We start from the raw sequence: 17,290 nt of genomic DNA, 5'->3' as shown, positions 1-17,290 counted from the left end.
CGGGCTGCACTGAGATCACAGAAGTGGGTGGGGACACCACAAAGACCCTGCGCTGTAGGTCACAGCTGTGTGCCCCAGGGCAAGAGCCTGCCTTATGTGTGCTGATGGAGGGATGCTCCACTCGACTCTCCAAAGTGCTCGATAAAAAGTAGCCTCATACAATGATGTAAGTCCTAAAACAGGAGGCTTCAATAAACAGCTATCGATTCTGATCTGTCAGAAAAAATCTGGGAATCGCTACTGACAAAGCAACTTTAATTTTTCCAGTAAGAACATGACTCTTCCACCCGGGTACAAGCTGACCTCATGGAAGGGAGCGGCAGGGCTGCTCCCAGCACAGTCCGAGGACCAGGGCGGGTCAGGAATGACTTGCTGTTACCAGGTCGTGATGAGACAGAAACAGAGGATGAGCATCTTTAGAAATTTCTAGAGCAATCTGAAATAGTAATTTTTAGGTCTGTTGGAGCTCATAATAAAAGTCTGTACACCTTTTTAAAAATTTCCTTTTTCTAGTAACTGCTTCTTATTTTATTTCACTAGAATATCAGGTCTACAGTGGTTTAGGAAAAAAAAATAGAAACGGGTCCTCTTTCACTGACAGCTTGAGAAGCCTGCACTGGGAAGCACCTGGGCCTAAAGGGCTCCACGTCCTGCATGCAGCTTCTGCCTCCTCGGGGAAACGTGGCGGTCAGACACAGCCAGGGCTCCTAAGGGAGCCCTAACAACAGCAAAAATGAATTAAGGGGAAAAAAACCCCCCAAAACAAACAACGAATTAAGGTTCACTGATAACAAATAAATCCAGTGAAAGGGTGTCCAGCTCCTGCGTGATACCAGCGACGCTCCTTTGCAGACTCCCTTCGACACTGGCTAAAATCTCTCACCCCATCTATGACACTCAGCTCGGGTTGGGAGCCGCCTGCAGGTACTCTGGGCGATGTGTACGATCTAGGATTCTAGATTCTCATCAATGCAGCGCTCCTGCCTGCTACAGAGAACAAACTGAAGGAGAGATTAAAAGCCCTTGGAAAAGTCAATGGTGTATTCCTTCTCCCTTCCACTGTCTATGCGGTATACATTTAATCCTCCACTCAACCCTACAGGAAAGCACTCTTGCATTCTACAGAGGAAATTATAATTATCTTACAGATTAACAAATCGCAGCATAGGGAGGTTAAACAACTCACGTAGGGCCGCGGTAACTCGGATTTTGAAGCCTCCCCTAGCTGACCCCAGAGCCTAGGCTCCTGCACTCGGTGTGCCCTCAACCTGGCATGTTCTTCAGCTGCTCAGCCTGCCCTGATGGCCCTGCATGCTGGGCCTCCCCTGCGCTCCGTCCGCTCTGTCACAACCAGGGCTGACCTACAGGGGCTGCGTCTCAAGGACAGGAAGGATGGAGGGCCCCAGGTGGTCATCCTGTGGCGGCCACTGGGAGGTTTTAAGTCAGAGGAGGCCAGGATCAGACCCGAGGTGTAGAAATGTCACCGCGGCTGCGGCACGAAACACAGCTTGGAGGGGACAGGATCTCAGAGATGCCATGTACGACGCCCCAGCCTTGACATTTACTTGCCCTCACCTCCTCACCTTCCCTCCCCTGGCAGCGGCGCTGTGGCTCGCTCACCCAGTTGCTCACGCCGAGGCCGGGCCCGTCCTGACGGCTCACTTGCTCTCAGCCCCCCACCTATACCGGCTGCCTGACCAACGGCCAACGCAGATGGGGCAGGGATTATTCGACTGAGGACATCAACACTGTTCTGATCTTGAAACCATTAACAATGACAATAATAACTCACTCTTGCTTATGAAGATCGATAGGAAATTCTAATAAAACATCACAAACAAAAGACACCAGGACCTTCAAAGGATCATCAACCACGACTTAGTGGGGACTTCTCTCTGGAATGAGGGTCCAGCATAAAACCAAGCAAAATGCTTCATGTAATTCATCACGTTAAGCCTTTTAAAAGCTTTAAAAAGGTTATTTTAAAAATAGAGAGCCAGCATTATACTTAATGGAGAAAACTATTACGGACATTATCTTTAAAAATACAAGCAGGATGGGCTTCCCTGGTGGCGCAGTGGTTGAGAGTCCGCCTGCTAATGCAGGGGACAGGGATTCGAGCCCTGGTCTGGGAAGATCCCACATGCCGCGGAGCAACTAGGCCCGTGAGCCACAACTGCTGAGCCTGAGCGTCTGGAGCCTGTGCTCCACAACAAGAGAGGCCGCGATAGTGAGAAGCCCGCGCACTGCAATGAAGAGTGGCCCCCGCTTGCCACAACTAGAGAAAGCCCTCGCACAGAAACGAAGACCCAACACAGCCAAAAATAAATAAATAAACAAATGTGGGGTTTAAAAAAATAAAAATAAAAAAATAAAAGCAGGCAAGAACCTGTTTAATACAAAGTTGGCAAGAGATGCTTCAGGGGCAATATGAGATACATAACTGAAAATGAAGAAAGAAAATGTTTTTTAAAAAGTGATAACCGTGCATGAATAGAAAAAATCCAAGGGAATCAGTCAGAAAAATTTCATGTGATAAATATTGTTACATACAAGATAATTTCCTAAAAATCAACTGCATATGCATATACGGAAATAACAACTAAAAAGTTCAATGAAAATGAGATACCATTATCAGTGACGGGAAGCTCTAAATGAATGGGCAGTAATTTAATAAGGGAAGATATGGACTTAGAGAAAATTATAAAGTTACATGGGAGAAATAAAAGGGATCAGGAACAAATGGAAATGTCCCAGGCTGAGGAGACAGGTACACTGAGGCTGTCACAGGACACAGCACTGACTGGACTCCCCGGGGGGAGTTCATTATACGACTTCATTAGTGGATTTTCAACGTGGCATGCAAGCCATCTGGAGTGACAGAAATGTCACACGTATGGAGAATGGGTTATATGGACTTAATGTATTTATCAAAACTCACCGAACTGTACGCTTAAGACCTGCGCAGTCCACTGTATGTAAATTATCTCAATTAAAAGGGACGCCCTACGGCTGATGAGCCGGCAGCTTCTGATTCAGAGTACCTGACATCGCTGGGAAGGTGGAGCCTGGGCCCGGGCCGGTCACCTTCCCCACCAGCAAGCTCTTCCCAAGGCATGAGCACACTTCCTGAGCCTGTCTGCCCTGCAAATTCCAATCTGTCTCGAGGCCTGGGCGCCAACATCATCCCGACCCCGAGTGGCACCCCCAGGCCCCCCTCCTGCTCTCGCCGCCGGCTGCGCTCTGTCAGAGCAGCTCACGGCCGCGGACTCCTCCACTCTCAGGGCGATCATACACCAGACACTGGTATTTACGTATACTAACTCGAGTTTGAAGAGTCTGTAACACTGCCTTTTTAAAGTACAAATCAATGCGGGAAAGTAGGCTATCTAGACAAAAGGTTAAAATGTAGGGCTAGGGAACAGCAGCTGTATTCTTGGAACTGATGTAATATCCAAATAGATTTGCTCAGATTAGTATAGTAAATAATAATAACCAATTTTTGCCGCTTGCGTTATAATCTCAAGATACGCTTTGATTTAAATAATTTAGAATTTTGATATGATGAAACTTTTGTTCAAAAGTGAATGGTTCACAGCGCCCAGCGATATTTCGTATACGTTACAGTAAATGCACGTGCAGAGGAGCACTAGTCCGTGGGGGTGCTGAGCCGTGTGCAGCCGGGCACTCCAGCTGGCAGAGTGGCGGGCACCGAAGACCCCGGCTCGGCCAACGCTACCCAGTGGTCTCGGGCAATTTCCTCATCTCTAACACGAGGGTAATAAAGGATAGGTACACTGTCCTTTATCCTCGTTTCCAAAATCTAAAATGTACTAAAAGACTGGTAAGTTTGTTTTTTTAAGCTTGAAGGAAACTAATTTTGTGGCAAAACCTGACCTGACCTGATGTGAGGGCTGTCTTTACACCTGGTAATGTGAACACCTTTGTTTTGCTGTAAGAGCGTTAGTGCTTTTAACTCTGTATGCTATTGGAATACTTATATAATATACAGCATGTGCGTCACATTTCATTAATTTTCTTTCTTTTTTTTGGCCGCACTGCAAGGCTTACGAGATCTTAGTTCCCCGACCAGGGATTGAATCTGGTCCCCGGCAGTGAAAGCGCTGAGTCCTAACCACTGGACCGCCAGGGGATTCCCTTCATTAACTTCCTAAAGCAAAAAAATAGTGTAGCACACAGAACCCTCAAGAGTTTCGGATAAAATATTTTGGACCTGTCTCTTCCCCACAGGGTGGTTATAAAGACTGAATGACTTTCTGTATGAGGAATATGTAGGATGGTGAGCGACACGTGGTAAGCACTTTGTGCGATCTTAACCATTAAGCTGCGACAGGGCTGTGCGCATTAGTCCTGTCCGGCAGTTAAATGAGTGTGGGGTGTGTGTGATGTCTGCAGGCTCCATTTTAGAAGAAAAAGAACAGAAAGGAGAGAAAGTGCCTCCACCTAGTGTGACTTGCTCCCAGGCCCCCGTTCGCGCCGAGACGGCCCTCACCCCCCTGCAGCGGGGGCAGCGGCCACCCGGGAGGTTAAAACGTGCCTCACCGAACTTGTGCACAGCTTGCTTTGTTTAATTTGAAACTACAGTTTTCAAAAAGAAAGCCCCGTATAAAGAATGAAATCAGGATCACAGGTGATGAACCGCTGTCTCGTAAAACCACTGGTTGTTGATTTAATGTTTCCGTGCCTGTAGGACTTCCAGAGATGCGTGAACAGCGTTGTATCCCCTCATCAGTGTCTGGTCCCTCAGCACAGAGGGTGACGTAGAGGTGGTCTCGGGATGTTTATGGTCAAAGCGTGAGGGACCAGCTCTGGACCAGCCAGGTACGGGCTTTGCGGAAGCACTCTGAGTCCTGGCTCCGTCCAGGCCTTCTTCTCTTCAGGCTACTTCAGGAAGGCTGAAGTAACTGCGCAGGGTGACAGGGGAGGGGTCCTAAGGCTGAGGACCACGTGACACACACAGGCCACTCTGTCACCGCTCCTCTATCCCCAGGGACTTCTGAGGGGCTGTCGACAAGAGTTGTCCCAGGAAGACATTTGCTGCCCACAACCCCAGAGGCATGTGGCAGGAGGTCTGCGTCTCTCAGACCTCGAACCAGAGGAGCCCAAGAAGGCAAGCCCGGGGCCCCCGGGCCGTCTAGTCATGTGCCTGCAGTAGCGAGAGGCAGTGTCTTATGTGCAAGCTGACACTTCAGTGGGAGTCGTTTCTGTGTAAACGTGGCAGTAACACAAAACCACAGAAACGGTTCTACATCTGAGCCCATGATTCTACTACAGACCTCCTAGAAATTTATCCGGAAAAAGTAATTCAAGAAAAGCGAACGACCCACTATTGCAAGTTTTAGGAAGCAGATGGAAAACAAAGGCTCCTGCTTTGGAACAGATGAGGTTTGCCATCATCTGCAGTAGAGCCAACTCCAGAGGCTTAGGGGTGCAAGGACTTTCTGAGACTCAGTTACCAGAAACCTCTCCTCCTTCTCCAGCCAGCGCTGGTCCTCTTCCATCTCCTGCTGCTGCCGGATCAGCCGCTCCTCCATCAGGTGGGTCGGCAACACCTGCCCGATGCCACGCAGGTCCAGTGTTGCAGAGTCCTGGAGGAGGAGTGAAAAGGTCCACTCTCAGAAGTCTGTGTGTGAGGCTCTTACTTTTCTTTCTGTGTGTCTTTCCAAACAATTAAGTAAAACAGCAAGCGTGGTGGAAGTAGCGTCTCTTCTACTCTGCCGGCGGGAGCAACTTTTCTGGGGGTTACAAGTTACCGTGCGTGAAACAGCTTTAAAACGCATACAATGGTTCACTTGCAGGGACCTACTCTAAATAAGTAATCCAAGATATGGGGCAGAGAATGCATCATTAGTTAGAGCGAAAAAGTGGAAACAATCTGGACGTAAAATAATGGGAGGAGGATTAAATACGACACACGCATGGTACAGAGTATAAAGCACGTGCACTCCAAGGAAAAGAGCTTAAGAGCAGACAACTACAGATGTTCTTGGATTCAAAGAAATGATTTTTAATATTATAGGAGTGGTTCTTGGTTTTACCAAGAAAATTCAGTAAAAATTCACACGGTCCGCAGAGCTGGAGGCTGTCTGTTCCTTGGCCTCATGTAGGCCCTGCTTTTCAAATGAATGGGCTAATGATGGCAGCATCTCTCCATCGTTGAGTGAAGATTCTCAGACCCAGAGAGCATGTGATCTTAGAGTGAGGGCATCTAAACTGACACATCTCAGGATTTAGAAATCCTGTACCTTGGGCACAGCCTCATCAGTTAACAAAGCAAAGCCCAAGAACATCCAATTTACCTCCACGTTGGGCTGCCACATCGATATCTCCTGTGGTCTGTGATTCCACGAATCCGTTTGGTCCAAAAGAGATGCCTGACCTGGGTAGATGCTGCCAGCCACGGCTGTGATTCCATGTGAGCCAGGGTAGCCAGAGACCTGCGGGTGAGTGAAGCGGCCAGGTCAGGGTCTGACGCAGTACGACTTCTGCACAGTTCTGCTTTCCACGTGAAAGGAAGTAACTGAGATTATAGAGAATATGTGGCAGCAGAATAACGGCTCCTCAAGCTCGTCCACGCCCTAATCCCTGGGACCTGTGTGAATATGGTAGCTTATATGCCAAAGGGACTGTGCAGATGTGATTATCAATTAGGAATCATTAGGTGGGGAGATTAACCTGGACGATCTGAGTGGACCCAACGTGATCATAAGCGTCCCTAAAAATGCAAGAGGGAAGCAGAGGGGAGAGAAAGGGGGTGTGGCTACTGAAGAACAGTCAGAGAGATACTTGGGCTTTGAAGTGGAGGAACGGGCCACGAGCCAAGGAATGCAGGTGCCTCTAGAAGCCGGTAAAGGCGAGGAAATGGACTCAACTGCAGCCTCGAGAAAGGCGGTCTGTTATGGCCACAGTCGACAGCTAGTGCAAACAGACACTAGGAAACCAGAAATTCTTCACTTTGGAATTCTACACTTATTACAGTGCTGAGAGCAGACCATCCTCGGACGTAAAAGCAATGGGCCATAAACATGGTTAAGCCATCTCTCTACAAGTCCCTTTCCTGCCCAACTCACTACTACTCCACCAGCAAAGAACAAACAAGACCCCCAAATGCTTGTCCTCTAGTGAACCAGCGTGGATGGTGACAGAAGGCAGGCCTTCACAGTCTACCAATGATCTCAAAGGCAGAGAAAAACATTGAGCTGGACATGGAGAAAAATTTCAAGGCAGAAGGAAAGTGAGAGGAATTTCTTTACATGGTTCTCCCTCCATCAAGAGAAAGAGAGACAAGGCATCAGTATCTGTTTCCCTAACTCATTAGGCTGGTTCTGGGCAGCCAGGGCTGGCAGCTACTTTTCAAATGAGATAAAGCACAGCCACATCCATATTCCAAATTCCCTTCAGCAAAGCTTCCAAGCATCTGTTAGGTCTCTAGGCACTGATTCATACCAAAACCCCATACTGACGATATGTAATTACTAAACTTTCAAATAAGATGTACAGGTAGTTCTCACACCTTATTTGAATGAAAATATTTTAATAAAAAACTCTACTAAAAAAAAAAAAACTCTACTAAACATAAAATGCTGTATCAGCGACTATTTCTGGTCAGAAGAGATATATCACTGCCAGAGAACTTCTAGGAATTTCCACAACAAAGAGATTTCAAATGATCTAAGGCAGTTTCCTATATGACACCAACGACATGAAAGGATCAAACGTGCATTTCAAGCTGAAAAGGCCTACAGGAAATGTCCCATAGCTGTTCTTATTTACAAGGTAAGGAAACGTGGGGCTTGGGAGAGAATCATTTATTTGTTCGATGAGAAAAATGAATGTTTTAATTTATAAATATATACAATGTATCCTTCCCCACCCCCAAATGTGCTGAAGAATCAAATAGCACATCTTTTGACAGTAATGAACGGTATACCTGGTAGTGATTGGTCTGTACCATGTGCTGTGGGCTGGGATGAAACCCTTCGCTGGACCTCGGACTAGGATAACCAGGTCTGCTGGGCTGTGAACAAATCAACAGAGCATCACATGAATAAGTATCCTGATTATTTTGGTAAATCCGCATTTTATTAAAAAGAATAGAAAAAGATAATTTTCTATAAGAGCTTAGCTGGAAAGAATGATAAAGGGTGTGAAGACATTTCCATGGGGTCTTTTCAACAAATAATGCTGGGACAACAGGATATCCACATGCGAAAAATGAAGCTGGACCCCCCCCCCCCTTCCTCACAACATACATAGAAATTAACTCAAACATGAGAGCTAAAACGATAAAACTCTTAGAAGAAAACGCAGGAGTAAATCTTTGTGACCCTCTGGGTTAGGCCATGGTTTCTTAGGACGCCGAAAGCTCAGTCAACAAAAGAAAAGAGAAGATAAACTGGACTGCATCAAAATTAAAAGTTTTGTGTTGCAAATGACAACATCAAGAAAGTGAAAAGACAACCAGTGAATGGAAGAAAGTATCTGCAAATCATCTATCTGATAAGATTCATATCCAGAATATAGAAAGAACTCTTACAACTTCAACAAGAAAGTGACAAATAATCTAAGTAAACAGTGTGCAAAAGGTCTGAGTAGACCCAAAGAAGATACACCAATGGCCAATAAGCACATAAGAAGATGCTCAATACCATTCAGCATCACGGAAATGCAAACCTGGAGGCTTTCCTTTCTGCTCCTCACCGGCTGGGAGCACGTGGGTGAACCAGCCGGATCCCATTTCCTCATCTAAAGAACTGGGTTGACTTGGAGGGGCCCCGAAGTCACTTCCAGCTCTAAAATCCTCATTGTTTGACACGTGAATTTAAAGTTCAGAGCAAAAAGAACGGTCTAGTCTGAAACGGAAGATGAAGTCAATAAAGTCTCCTAAACCTGAGGGATTTAACAAAGTGGAAACTCAGGGCTCTCCAGGCGAATAAAGACCAGACTTGAAGGAAATAGACTTGGGGCCCAGCGAGCCCAGGGGAGGAAGTGCCTGTGTCGCTTTCCCGGGGACACAGGTGGTCCTGGATGAACACACACTTCACTTTGGCTAAGTTCTGAGTGAGTCTGAGTCTCGAAGCAGTGTCACCCCCCTCTGCCTGGAATGCGTGCCGCCTCCTGTCCCGGGTTTCCCGTGTCACCCCTCCCTCTCCCTCCTGACACAGAAGCATATCCCCTGCTCTCCTCCGAGCACATGGACTGCAGCTACCCCTGCACTTGCTCCCGCCCTGCTGTGCGGGCCTGTTAAGCCTCTGAGGGTGGGAAGCCTCCCCCACCCCTTTAGCCCTGTCGCATTTCAGCCCCCGGGTGCAGTCTACTCCAAACTTAACTAAACGTGAGGACGGACCCCCAAGACCCCCGAAAGAGGGAAGGGCATGAAGGGGGAGTCACGGGCTTTGCTCGTGTGCTAGGGTGGCAATTTTGTTCCATGAAGCCCTTAGGGACTACTCTTCAGATTTATATTTTTAAAGGTTTCACTTGAACAAGTGGTTAGGAAGAGGCAAAAATGTCTGACTATCTCTGTCCTCTGACATTTCAGTGGCAACAGCCCGTTTGAAAGGTGTGCGTTAATATGTATGCATTACAATGGTCGTGTGGCAAAGGCTTCCTGGAGTCCAAGTATGGGAGGGTGCAGACCCAGGAATTAGGACAGTATTCACAGCTATCTGACAGGTGGACAGTTGTGTCTGCTGGCTTACATTTTGGAGGTGGCAGGTTAAGTAACACAGGCAAAAATAAAAACTTTTACTCAAAAAAAAAAAACCAAAATACAAAACTTTTACTCAATGTGTCCTACGTGTAGAGCTAGGTGTCGTATGTACAATCTGAGAAGTCTGAGAGCAATGGTACAAGGAAGTATTATCACCTCATTTTACAGAGGATAAAACAGAGGCTCAGAGAGGTCAGGTGATGCAAACAGGCTGCACAGCTGGTAATGGCAGAACTGCCCGCCTCCAGAGTCTGCTGTGCTGTGCTGCTACTCTATGACAAGCACACTGTGACTCACCAAAGAAAAGGGGAATTACAAAAGGAAAGATCAAAGACGGCAAAATCTCCACAGAACATCCTCCAGTGGCTCAAATACTTACATGGGTAGCAAACGGTAACACTTTTAAGGTTCCATTTCAGAATAAAGATAACAGATCAAAATATGAAAACATGTCTTACAGAAGACGAAACTACTGCACCAAGAATACCACAAAATGGAACTCTGTTAGCCACCCGCTGCGGAGAGCACGGACGTACTGCTAACAGTTCTGTTTTCCTTCTCTACAAGTACGGACTCAGCGTGGCGGCCAAGAGGGCAGGCCAGGAAATGGCCACTGCCGGGCCGGGGCAACTTGCCCACTGTGCCTTCAAGAATGAGGTGGGGACAGGGCTGCCACAAAGATCGAATGAGCTGAGCTGGGCTGAGGTATCCAGACGTGTCACCTGCTATTAAGTACAAGGTTTAGCAGGCTGATTGCATCTCCTCCTCAAAGACAGAAACTTGGATTTTCATGAAGCAAACGATGGAGCTGGGGGAGTTTTTGTCGAAAGCCTCCCAAGTGAGGAAGAAGAAAAAGGAAAACCCAACACATCCTACACTCGTGGTCCTCAGCTGGATGGCAGTGCCCCCGATGGGGGCCCAGGGTACCGAGAGGGCGCTCCTGCTGCCTGCAGGGCCCGGCACTGAGGGTGGCAGGCAGGTGGGAGGGACAGCGGGGCTGCACAGCAGGGCCTGTGCCACGTTCAGGTCTTTCTCCACCTTACACAGGTAAAACAACAACAAGGAGCCCCGTAGTCTGAACCGAGAACCAACTCCGTCTGACATACAAACACAAATGGTATTTTGCATAGTTTATCAGACACTGAACTTTCCAGAAGAGCAACTACCGTGAATACTGATGGACAATTTTACTTTGTTTCGTTTGAACTTTACCAAGATTCTTCACCCTTCTAGAAAATCACATCATCAAGACGAATGAGATCCACAGTCAGTTGTGGCTGCAGGGTCTGCGTGTGTAGCTGCTGTATCCAGGGCGAGCCTACCACACACAGGTGTGGGCACCTGGCTCCTCCACCGCACCTCCCAGTGTAATTATACCCGAGTATTTTATACAGGTGTGTGCATAATGCTATTAGAAGTTACTTTTATTTCTCTTGTACAGTTCGCAGTCTCTTGGCTGTGTTGGTATCTTGAAATTATTAAGTCATTTTATAACCTATGTATTTTATTTCAGGATTAGTAAACGGGGCATTATAAAATATTTTTTTATATAAATGGAATGCTGGGTCTGATCAGGGCTGAGAAACACTATGCTGAGGCAGCTATTCTCAGGACGCCTTTACGTTCTCAGAAATTACTGAGGACTCCACAAGCCTTTACTTATCTGGAATATATCTACCAATATTTACATTATTAGAAATGAAAACATCGAGCATCTGCATATATATACTAATGTAGGTGATCTTCTACCCATTAAATTTTTTTTTTTTTTTTTTTGGCCACACTGCGCAGCTTGTGGGATCTTAGTGGGGTCTCAGTTCCCTGACCAGAGATTGAGCCTGGGCCCTTGGCAATGGAAGACCTGAGTCCTAACCACTGGACTGCCAGGGAATTCCCTCTATCCATTAAAATTTTAATCTGGGGACTTCCCTGGTGGCGCAGTGGTTAAGAATCCACCTGCCAATGCAGGCGACACGGGTTTGAGCCCTTGTCCGGGAAGATCCCACGTGCCGCGGAGCAACTAAGCCCGTGCGCCACAACTACTGAGCCTGCGCTCTAGAGCCTGCAAGTCACAACTACTGAGCCCACATGCCGCATCTACTGAAGCCCGTGCGCCTAGAGTCCGTGCTCCACAACAAGAGAAGCCACCGCAAGGTAAAGCCTGCACACCGCAAGGAAGAGTAGCCCCTGCTCGCCGCAACTAGAGAAAGCCCGCACACAGCAACGAAGACCAATGCAGCCAAAGATAAATTAATTAATTAAAAAAAATTTTTTTTAAAATCTGGGGGCTGCCAACCTTTTAATTCGGGATCAAAGAGTAAATATTTTATTTATTTGGTTGCGCCGTGCAGCTTGTGGGATCTTAGTTCCCTGACCAGGGATTGAACCTGCACGCTCAGCAGTGAAAGCCAAGGGGGTTCTCAGTTCTCAGTTAGGGGAAAGTCCTAACCACTGGACCGCCAGGGAATTCCCAAAGAGTAAATATTTTCATCTTTTTGAGCCATACTGTAACGGAACCACTCAAGTCCGTCTGTGTAGGGGGTACCCAGCCATGGACAACACACAAGCCAAGGGGGCAGTTCATGCAATAAAATGTTCATCAACAGAAACAGGCAGTGGGGTATAGTCTGCTGACCCACTCTGAAGGGTAGAACCATCTCTGACTACAGAAAAGAGCCTTCAAATATACACGTTGAAAACATCCTAAAGAAAGAAATGTGAGGATATTTAAAAATTTAAGCAGAACTCACCTTTGCTCTGTAAACAAAGAAGCCTAACCACTCCATCTCCGCCCATGAACTTAATATCACAGCCTTCAAAACTCAGCCACAGGAAAATTATTAAAAATCATACAGATTGAGATACGTAATCACGTTTAGATGGAAAGGGTTAATTCTGTGAGTTTTAGGGGAAAGCTGTGCACAGCATTGGCACATCATTTGTGCCAATCACCAACTAGGTAGAGCTCCTTACACTCCTGTGACTAAAAAAAGTGCTGTGAATGCATTATCTCATTTGGTCTTCACAACACCCCTAAGAGGTGGGGAACACTAGTACCCTCACTTCACAGATGAGGAAAGTGAGGCTGGGAACACGCAGATAATCCACCTGGTCATCAGAGCCACCTGTGAACAGATCCACCTGGTTTCCAGGCCTGAGAAATTAGCTTCAAGGCTCTCCGGTGCTGCACCCTTGCACAGTAGTCAGTGAGGAAACGGGCACACCCGTGTACAAGGTGGAGGCCGCAGATGCTGGGGTGCACAGCTTTTCAGGGGGTAGCTCGGGACGTCGTTGTTGTAACACGAGGAGAGACAGAGAAACGTTGTGGTCTCAGCACGAACCAGCCCATAGTAACACCGACAGAACGGACCACAGGCCCTCCTCCTTCTCTGGGCCTCAGTTTTCCCACTGGTGGAGGAAGCCAGACTACAGAACCCTTCATCTCTAAAATTCTGAGGAACAGGGTCAGTCACCTGTGTTCACTTTCAATGTGTAATAATATTTACTGTAATAGTTTAAAACAATGGCCGAGAAAACAGATTTCAGGCATCATGATAAAAAAAATGGGTACAATATTTAAATAGCACTTTTTGTGAACAGATTTCTGAACATTTTTCAAAAAGACAATGAAGTAAGGAATTGTCATAGTTCCTGTAATATATTTTTAGCTAATCAAATATCAAGTAGCAGGTAACTATTAACTGCAAAAAAGCCTATCATCTATTTACCATCCAGAAAATGATCTGAACTGGATTATTCATGGCAAGTAAGCCACTGTGTGAAAATACTATCCTGTCAAAAGCAAAAGGAGAACAAAGAATCCTGATCTGAGGAGAGTGTTTAAGGGCCAACTGTGTCCAGCTCCAGCCCAGCTGAACAAGAGGGGAAGGCTCTGGCCGCCTGCGGAAGGCCAGGAGGACGCAGGGCAGGGCTGGGGTGCTGCTGGCAGACCTCCCCACGCTGACAACCCAGCCACCGCCACAGATGAGGAAAGGCAGAAAATGTGCACCAGGTTCTCAGCAAAACCAAACCAAACCAAACCCAAAAGGACCGGGTCAGGTGGAAGCTGACTCCTTTCAAAATAAAGCAAAACGTAAAGCATTCTCGGCTTGGTTATAGTCTGTCTGGTCATCAGGAAGGTCCCTGACACCAGCAGAGAGAAACCTCCCCGAGCAGGGCGTGCTCAGTTAAGTCTGATGATGGGGGCGGTGGCGGGGGGTGGGGGGGATTGGAAGGTCAGGCCTAATCCAATCACTCATGATTTCGAACAGCTCAGAGCTGCAACGCAAATTAGGGAACCGGGTGCACGTTGGGGTGGTATGTGGCGGGGCGAACAAGGAACAGAAGTTGCAGTGATTCCTCTTAGAATAACCCGCTATTTGGTTTTCTCCCCACAGGCAGCTGCTGCCTACAGCATAAACCGCACAAGTTAGCAGGCATGATGCCAGATGGGCTGGGGGCCTTTGCTACCTTGGGTGGTGCTTCGTCGGACCCTCCAGAGTCCCAGGACACTGTGACCTGCCTTCTGGACTCCATCCTCATCCGTTCTTCTTGCTGGACCTTCTCTTCCTCCAGGATTGTGCTAGAGAGACAACACAGTATGTAAGGAGAGCTGACACGGGGGGAGCTCGCACACACCAGACCCCACCCTGACGACCCGAGGAGCCCCGCGGGAAAGAGGATCGGGTTTCTAACTTCACAAAAGGATTCCAGAATGGCCTTGATGCAAGGGGCACAGCCTCAGGTAAGGGAAGGGCAGCTGGCAACACAAGGAGGAGCTGGGAAACCAACGGGGGGGGGGGGGGGGGGGGCCAGGATGGATGGTCTGAACGCCAGTTTCCTTTAAGCAGCAGAGTTCCCCTGAGCAAATCCCGAGCAGCGCTCCACACAGCACAGACCCAGCCCTCACAGTGCCACCACAGCAGCACAACAACCGACCAAACAGCCATGCGGCCCAACGCTCCCCACACTGCTCACGACCTCCTACCAACTTTCACTTTAACCAGCACTTTGCCTCATCAGGAAGGAAGGAAATGCAACAGTATCTACAAGCACTTCTGAAACTCCTGCCGGCTTGAAACTGGCAGCTCCACACCGGGTCACGCGGCTACTTACCCGCCGGGCCGCTCAGGGCTCCGCACCTGGGCTCTGGGCCATCGCGGGAGCGGCCACCGCCCTCTGCTGCCCGCCCGCCCGCCGCCCCGCCGCCGCGTCCTGGGGCTTCCCAGTCCCAGCCTCCTGGTGGAGGGCAGCAGAGAACCTCCCAGCGCCAGCAGCTCATGAGAGAGTGAGGTCAGCGGCCCCAGAGCCTTTCTTTCTAATCTGGGAATCCGGCTCGGCTCGACTGTTTCCAGGAGACATTCCTGCTGCCTGGAGGCGAGGGCAGGCTGTTTCTCACGCAGCTGCACTCATGCAATTTACAGCAGCAGAGGACACACAGAATTCAACTCGTAACTGCCCTGAGTCAGCAAGCCCTTACTACAGATGGGAGTTTTGTTTTGTTTTGTTTTTTAAGGAAAGGGAACGTTTCCCTCCATGACCACATTAGCACTTTAAAGAAAAGCAACCCCCTCCTCAAAATATGATTTCGTTTTTCTTCTCACTCCGTCTAGACGGTCATGGCTGAGTGAATAGCACAACACTTTAACAACAGTGCAGGCTCTGGCGGCACCCTCGAGGCTGGCCAGATGCACGCTGAGCCAGCGCTGTTGGGAACCTGGCCCCAGGTCCCACGATTCACAGGTCAAGTGCGTGCGACAGCCTGTTTGCTTGGCCTTTGCCCACAATGGGCTGAGAGCTGCCGCTTTCCACGCGCCCAGAACTAGCACAGACCCCGGACCACAGTCTGCCTTAGTGATGACAGGAGAGCGAAGCCACCATCAGCCGAGCACGTGCACTGGCTGGTGAGGAGGACCGGTCACCACCTCCCCGTGCCTCACAGGGGACGGGTGCAGGCTGCCGGGAGGGTGGCCGCTGGGAGCAGGGGTTCAGACAGACCCCTGGCCTGAGAGAGGGCTGCCTCCGATTAGGAGCTTCTCAGCGCCCCGCTCTCAATCACCTGGCCCTCAAAACAAGTAACAGACTCCAAGTCAGAATTTCCAAAAATTGCGTAGTTTTAAACAACTGAAAAGTCCATAACAATCAGGAAAAAAATCAAGTAAAAAAAATCGTCCTTATTTCTAACTTCTTCAAATCATTAAAACAAAGGCAAGCTATGAGGAGGCCAAGCGTGACGGGTTCTTTAAGGCAATGGGACTTATTTTAAATAGGTCTCACGAAGGCAATTTATTTCACATGGGCTGTTTTGTGAACTGGGCCACCCTGACCTGAAGGTTACTGCTCCCCACAAACACCTCCAGATAGGTCATGGGAGGGCCCTTGCATAAGGAGACCCTCTTGGGCTCCACCTGCCCTGACCCTCCGCCCACACTCACTGTCCTCTGACCCACTGATTCACTGTCTGAAGCCTCCCTCTCGGCCCTTCATCACCTGCTACCACTGAACACGGAACGCAGGGGTAACCGGGAAGCGAGTTCCTCAGTATCATACCAAAAACTAACATGTCAAAACGCTGTGGAGAAAGCATAACTTGTTGCTCACAGTAGTGCAGAACATAAATAACTCCTGGAGTATCTGTTTTTACGATGGGAAGGCTCTTCCATAGATGGTGTAAGGGTGCCCATGGAGACAGTTCTGAACTTTCCTCTTTACAGCTGCTGAGGAACCCAAAGCAAAACACTGGAATGTGCAGAGTGTCAAGGAGGTCAAATTTAAACATATTTTCCCAAAGTCCAAGTATTTTTAGTAGCAATACATTCTGTTTGAAAGCTTTTAGCTGCCTAATGTGAACTGGCAATGAGCCCTCATGCTTCTTCCTGGGATGGTGGTTTCTAAGTCTCAAACTCACCAGAGAAAAAACTATAAGAGCTCATAAGACTTTTCATTTAACAAACGTTAGAACATGTAAGAATCATTCTTTGTTTATCCACGAGCCCCATCTAGGAAGAGAACTGGGAAGAGGGGAAAGGAGTATTTATTTAACGTTAGTTTTATTTTTTATCACTACTTCCCTCACTTTAGGAGAAAAAGTCATCAAAGTAATCAATTCACACAGTAAAGGACAAAAAAACTTGCAAGCATGCGTTGACCCTTCCCGGCCTGTGGCACTCCCTGTGGAACCTGGTCTCCCGGGCTCCGCAAGCTGATGGAGAGGGCTCATTAAATTTCCGTTCTGGAGCAACAAGATGTGATCTTACTTCTAAGGTATTTTCATGGAGAGCAATAAAGTGGTCTAATAGCGTCTTCGTTTCCAGTACCAAGCTAAGATTCAGAAGAAAATCTCCAACACGGACAAGATTTAGAGTAGACAGGGGCGATCAGTCCAAGTGGGTGACCAGCTGTTCCCGCTGTCCCAGCAGAAAGGGCACCAGCTATGAGCAGCACCTTCTGAGCTGGGCAGCTGGGCCCATTTCAACTTGTGTCCTCCTTCATAAATGAGAATGATACTGCCTGTCCTATCCACTGTTAGGATGGAGAAATAAAGTAGGTGAAAAAAACCAG

General features: G+C 48.1%; 1 protein-coding gene across 23 annotated transcripts in view; it reads right to left on the bottom strand.

Annotated features, from left to right (window-relative positions):
• The window catches only part of PTK2 (protein tyrosine kinase 2), a 252,734-nt gene that overhangs the window by 23,378 nt on the left and 212,066 nt on the right, over positions 1-17,290 (bottom strand). For 21 of the 23 annotated variants that reach the window (XM_067712794.1, XM_067712793.1, XM_067712804.1 and 18 more), the window contains 4 exons: positions 14,201-14,312; positions 7,952-8,038; positions 6,321-6,458; positions 5,478-5,609 (listed from right to left, as the gene is read on the bottom strand). In XM_067712794.1, the coding sequence (XP_067568895.1) occupies positions 5,478-5,609; positions 6,321-6,458; positions 7,952-8,038; positions 14,201-14,312 (469 nt within the window). Of the gene's footprint in view, positions 1-5,477; positions 5,610-6,320; positions 6,459-7,951; positions 8,039-14,200; positions 14,313-14,717; positions 15,152-17,290 lie in introns of those variants that run through there. The other 2 variants (XM_067712805.1, XM_067712806.1) reach the window with 2 other exon arrangements.

Source organism: Pseudorca crassidens, chromosome 17, assembly GCF_039906515.1.
Source record: "Pseudorca crassidens isolate mPseCra1 chromosome 17, mPseCra1.hap1, whole genome shotgun sequence".
Taxonomy (NCBI): domain Eukaryota; kingdom Metazoa; phylum Chordata; class Mammalia; order Artiodactyla; family Delphinidae; genus Pseudorca; species Pseudorca crassidens.
This window is presented reverse-complemented; position numbering and strand designations above follow the sequence as displayed.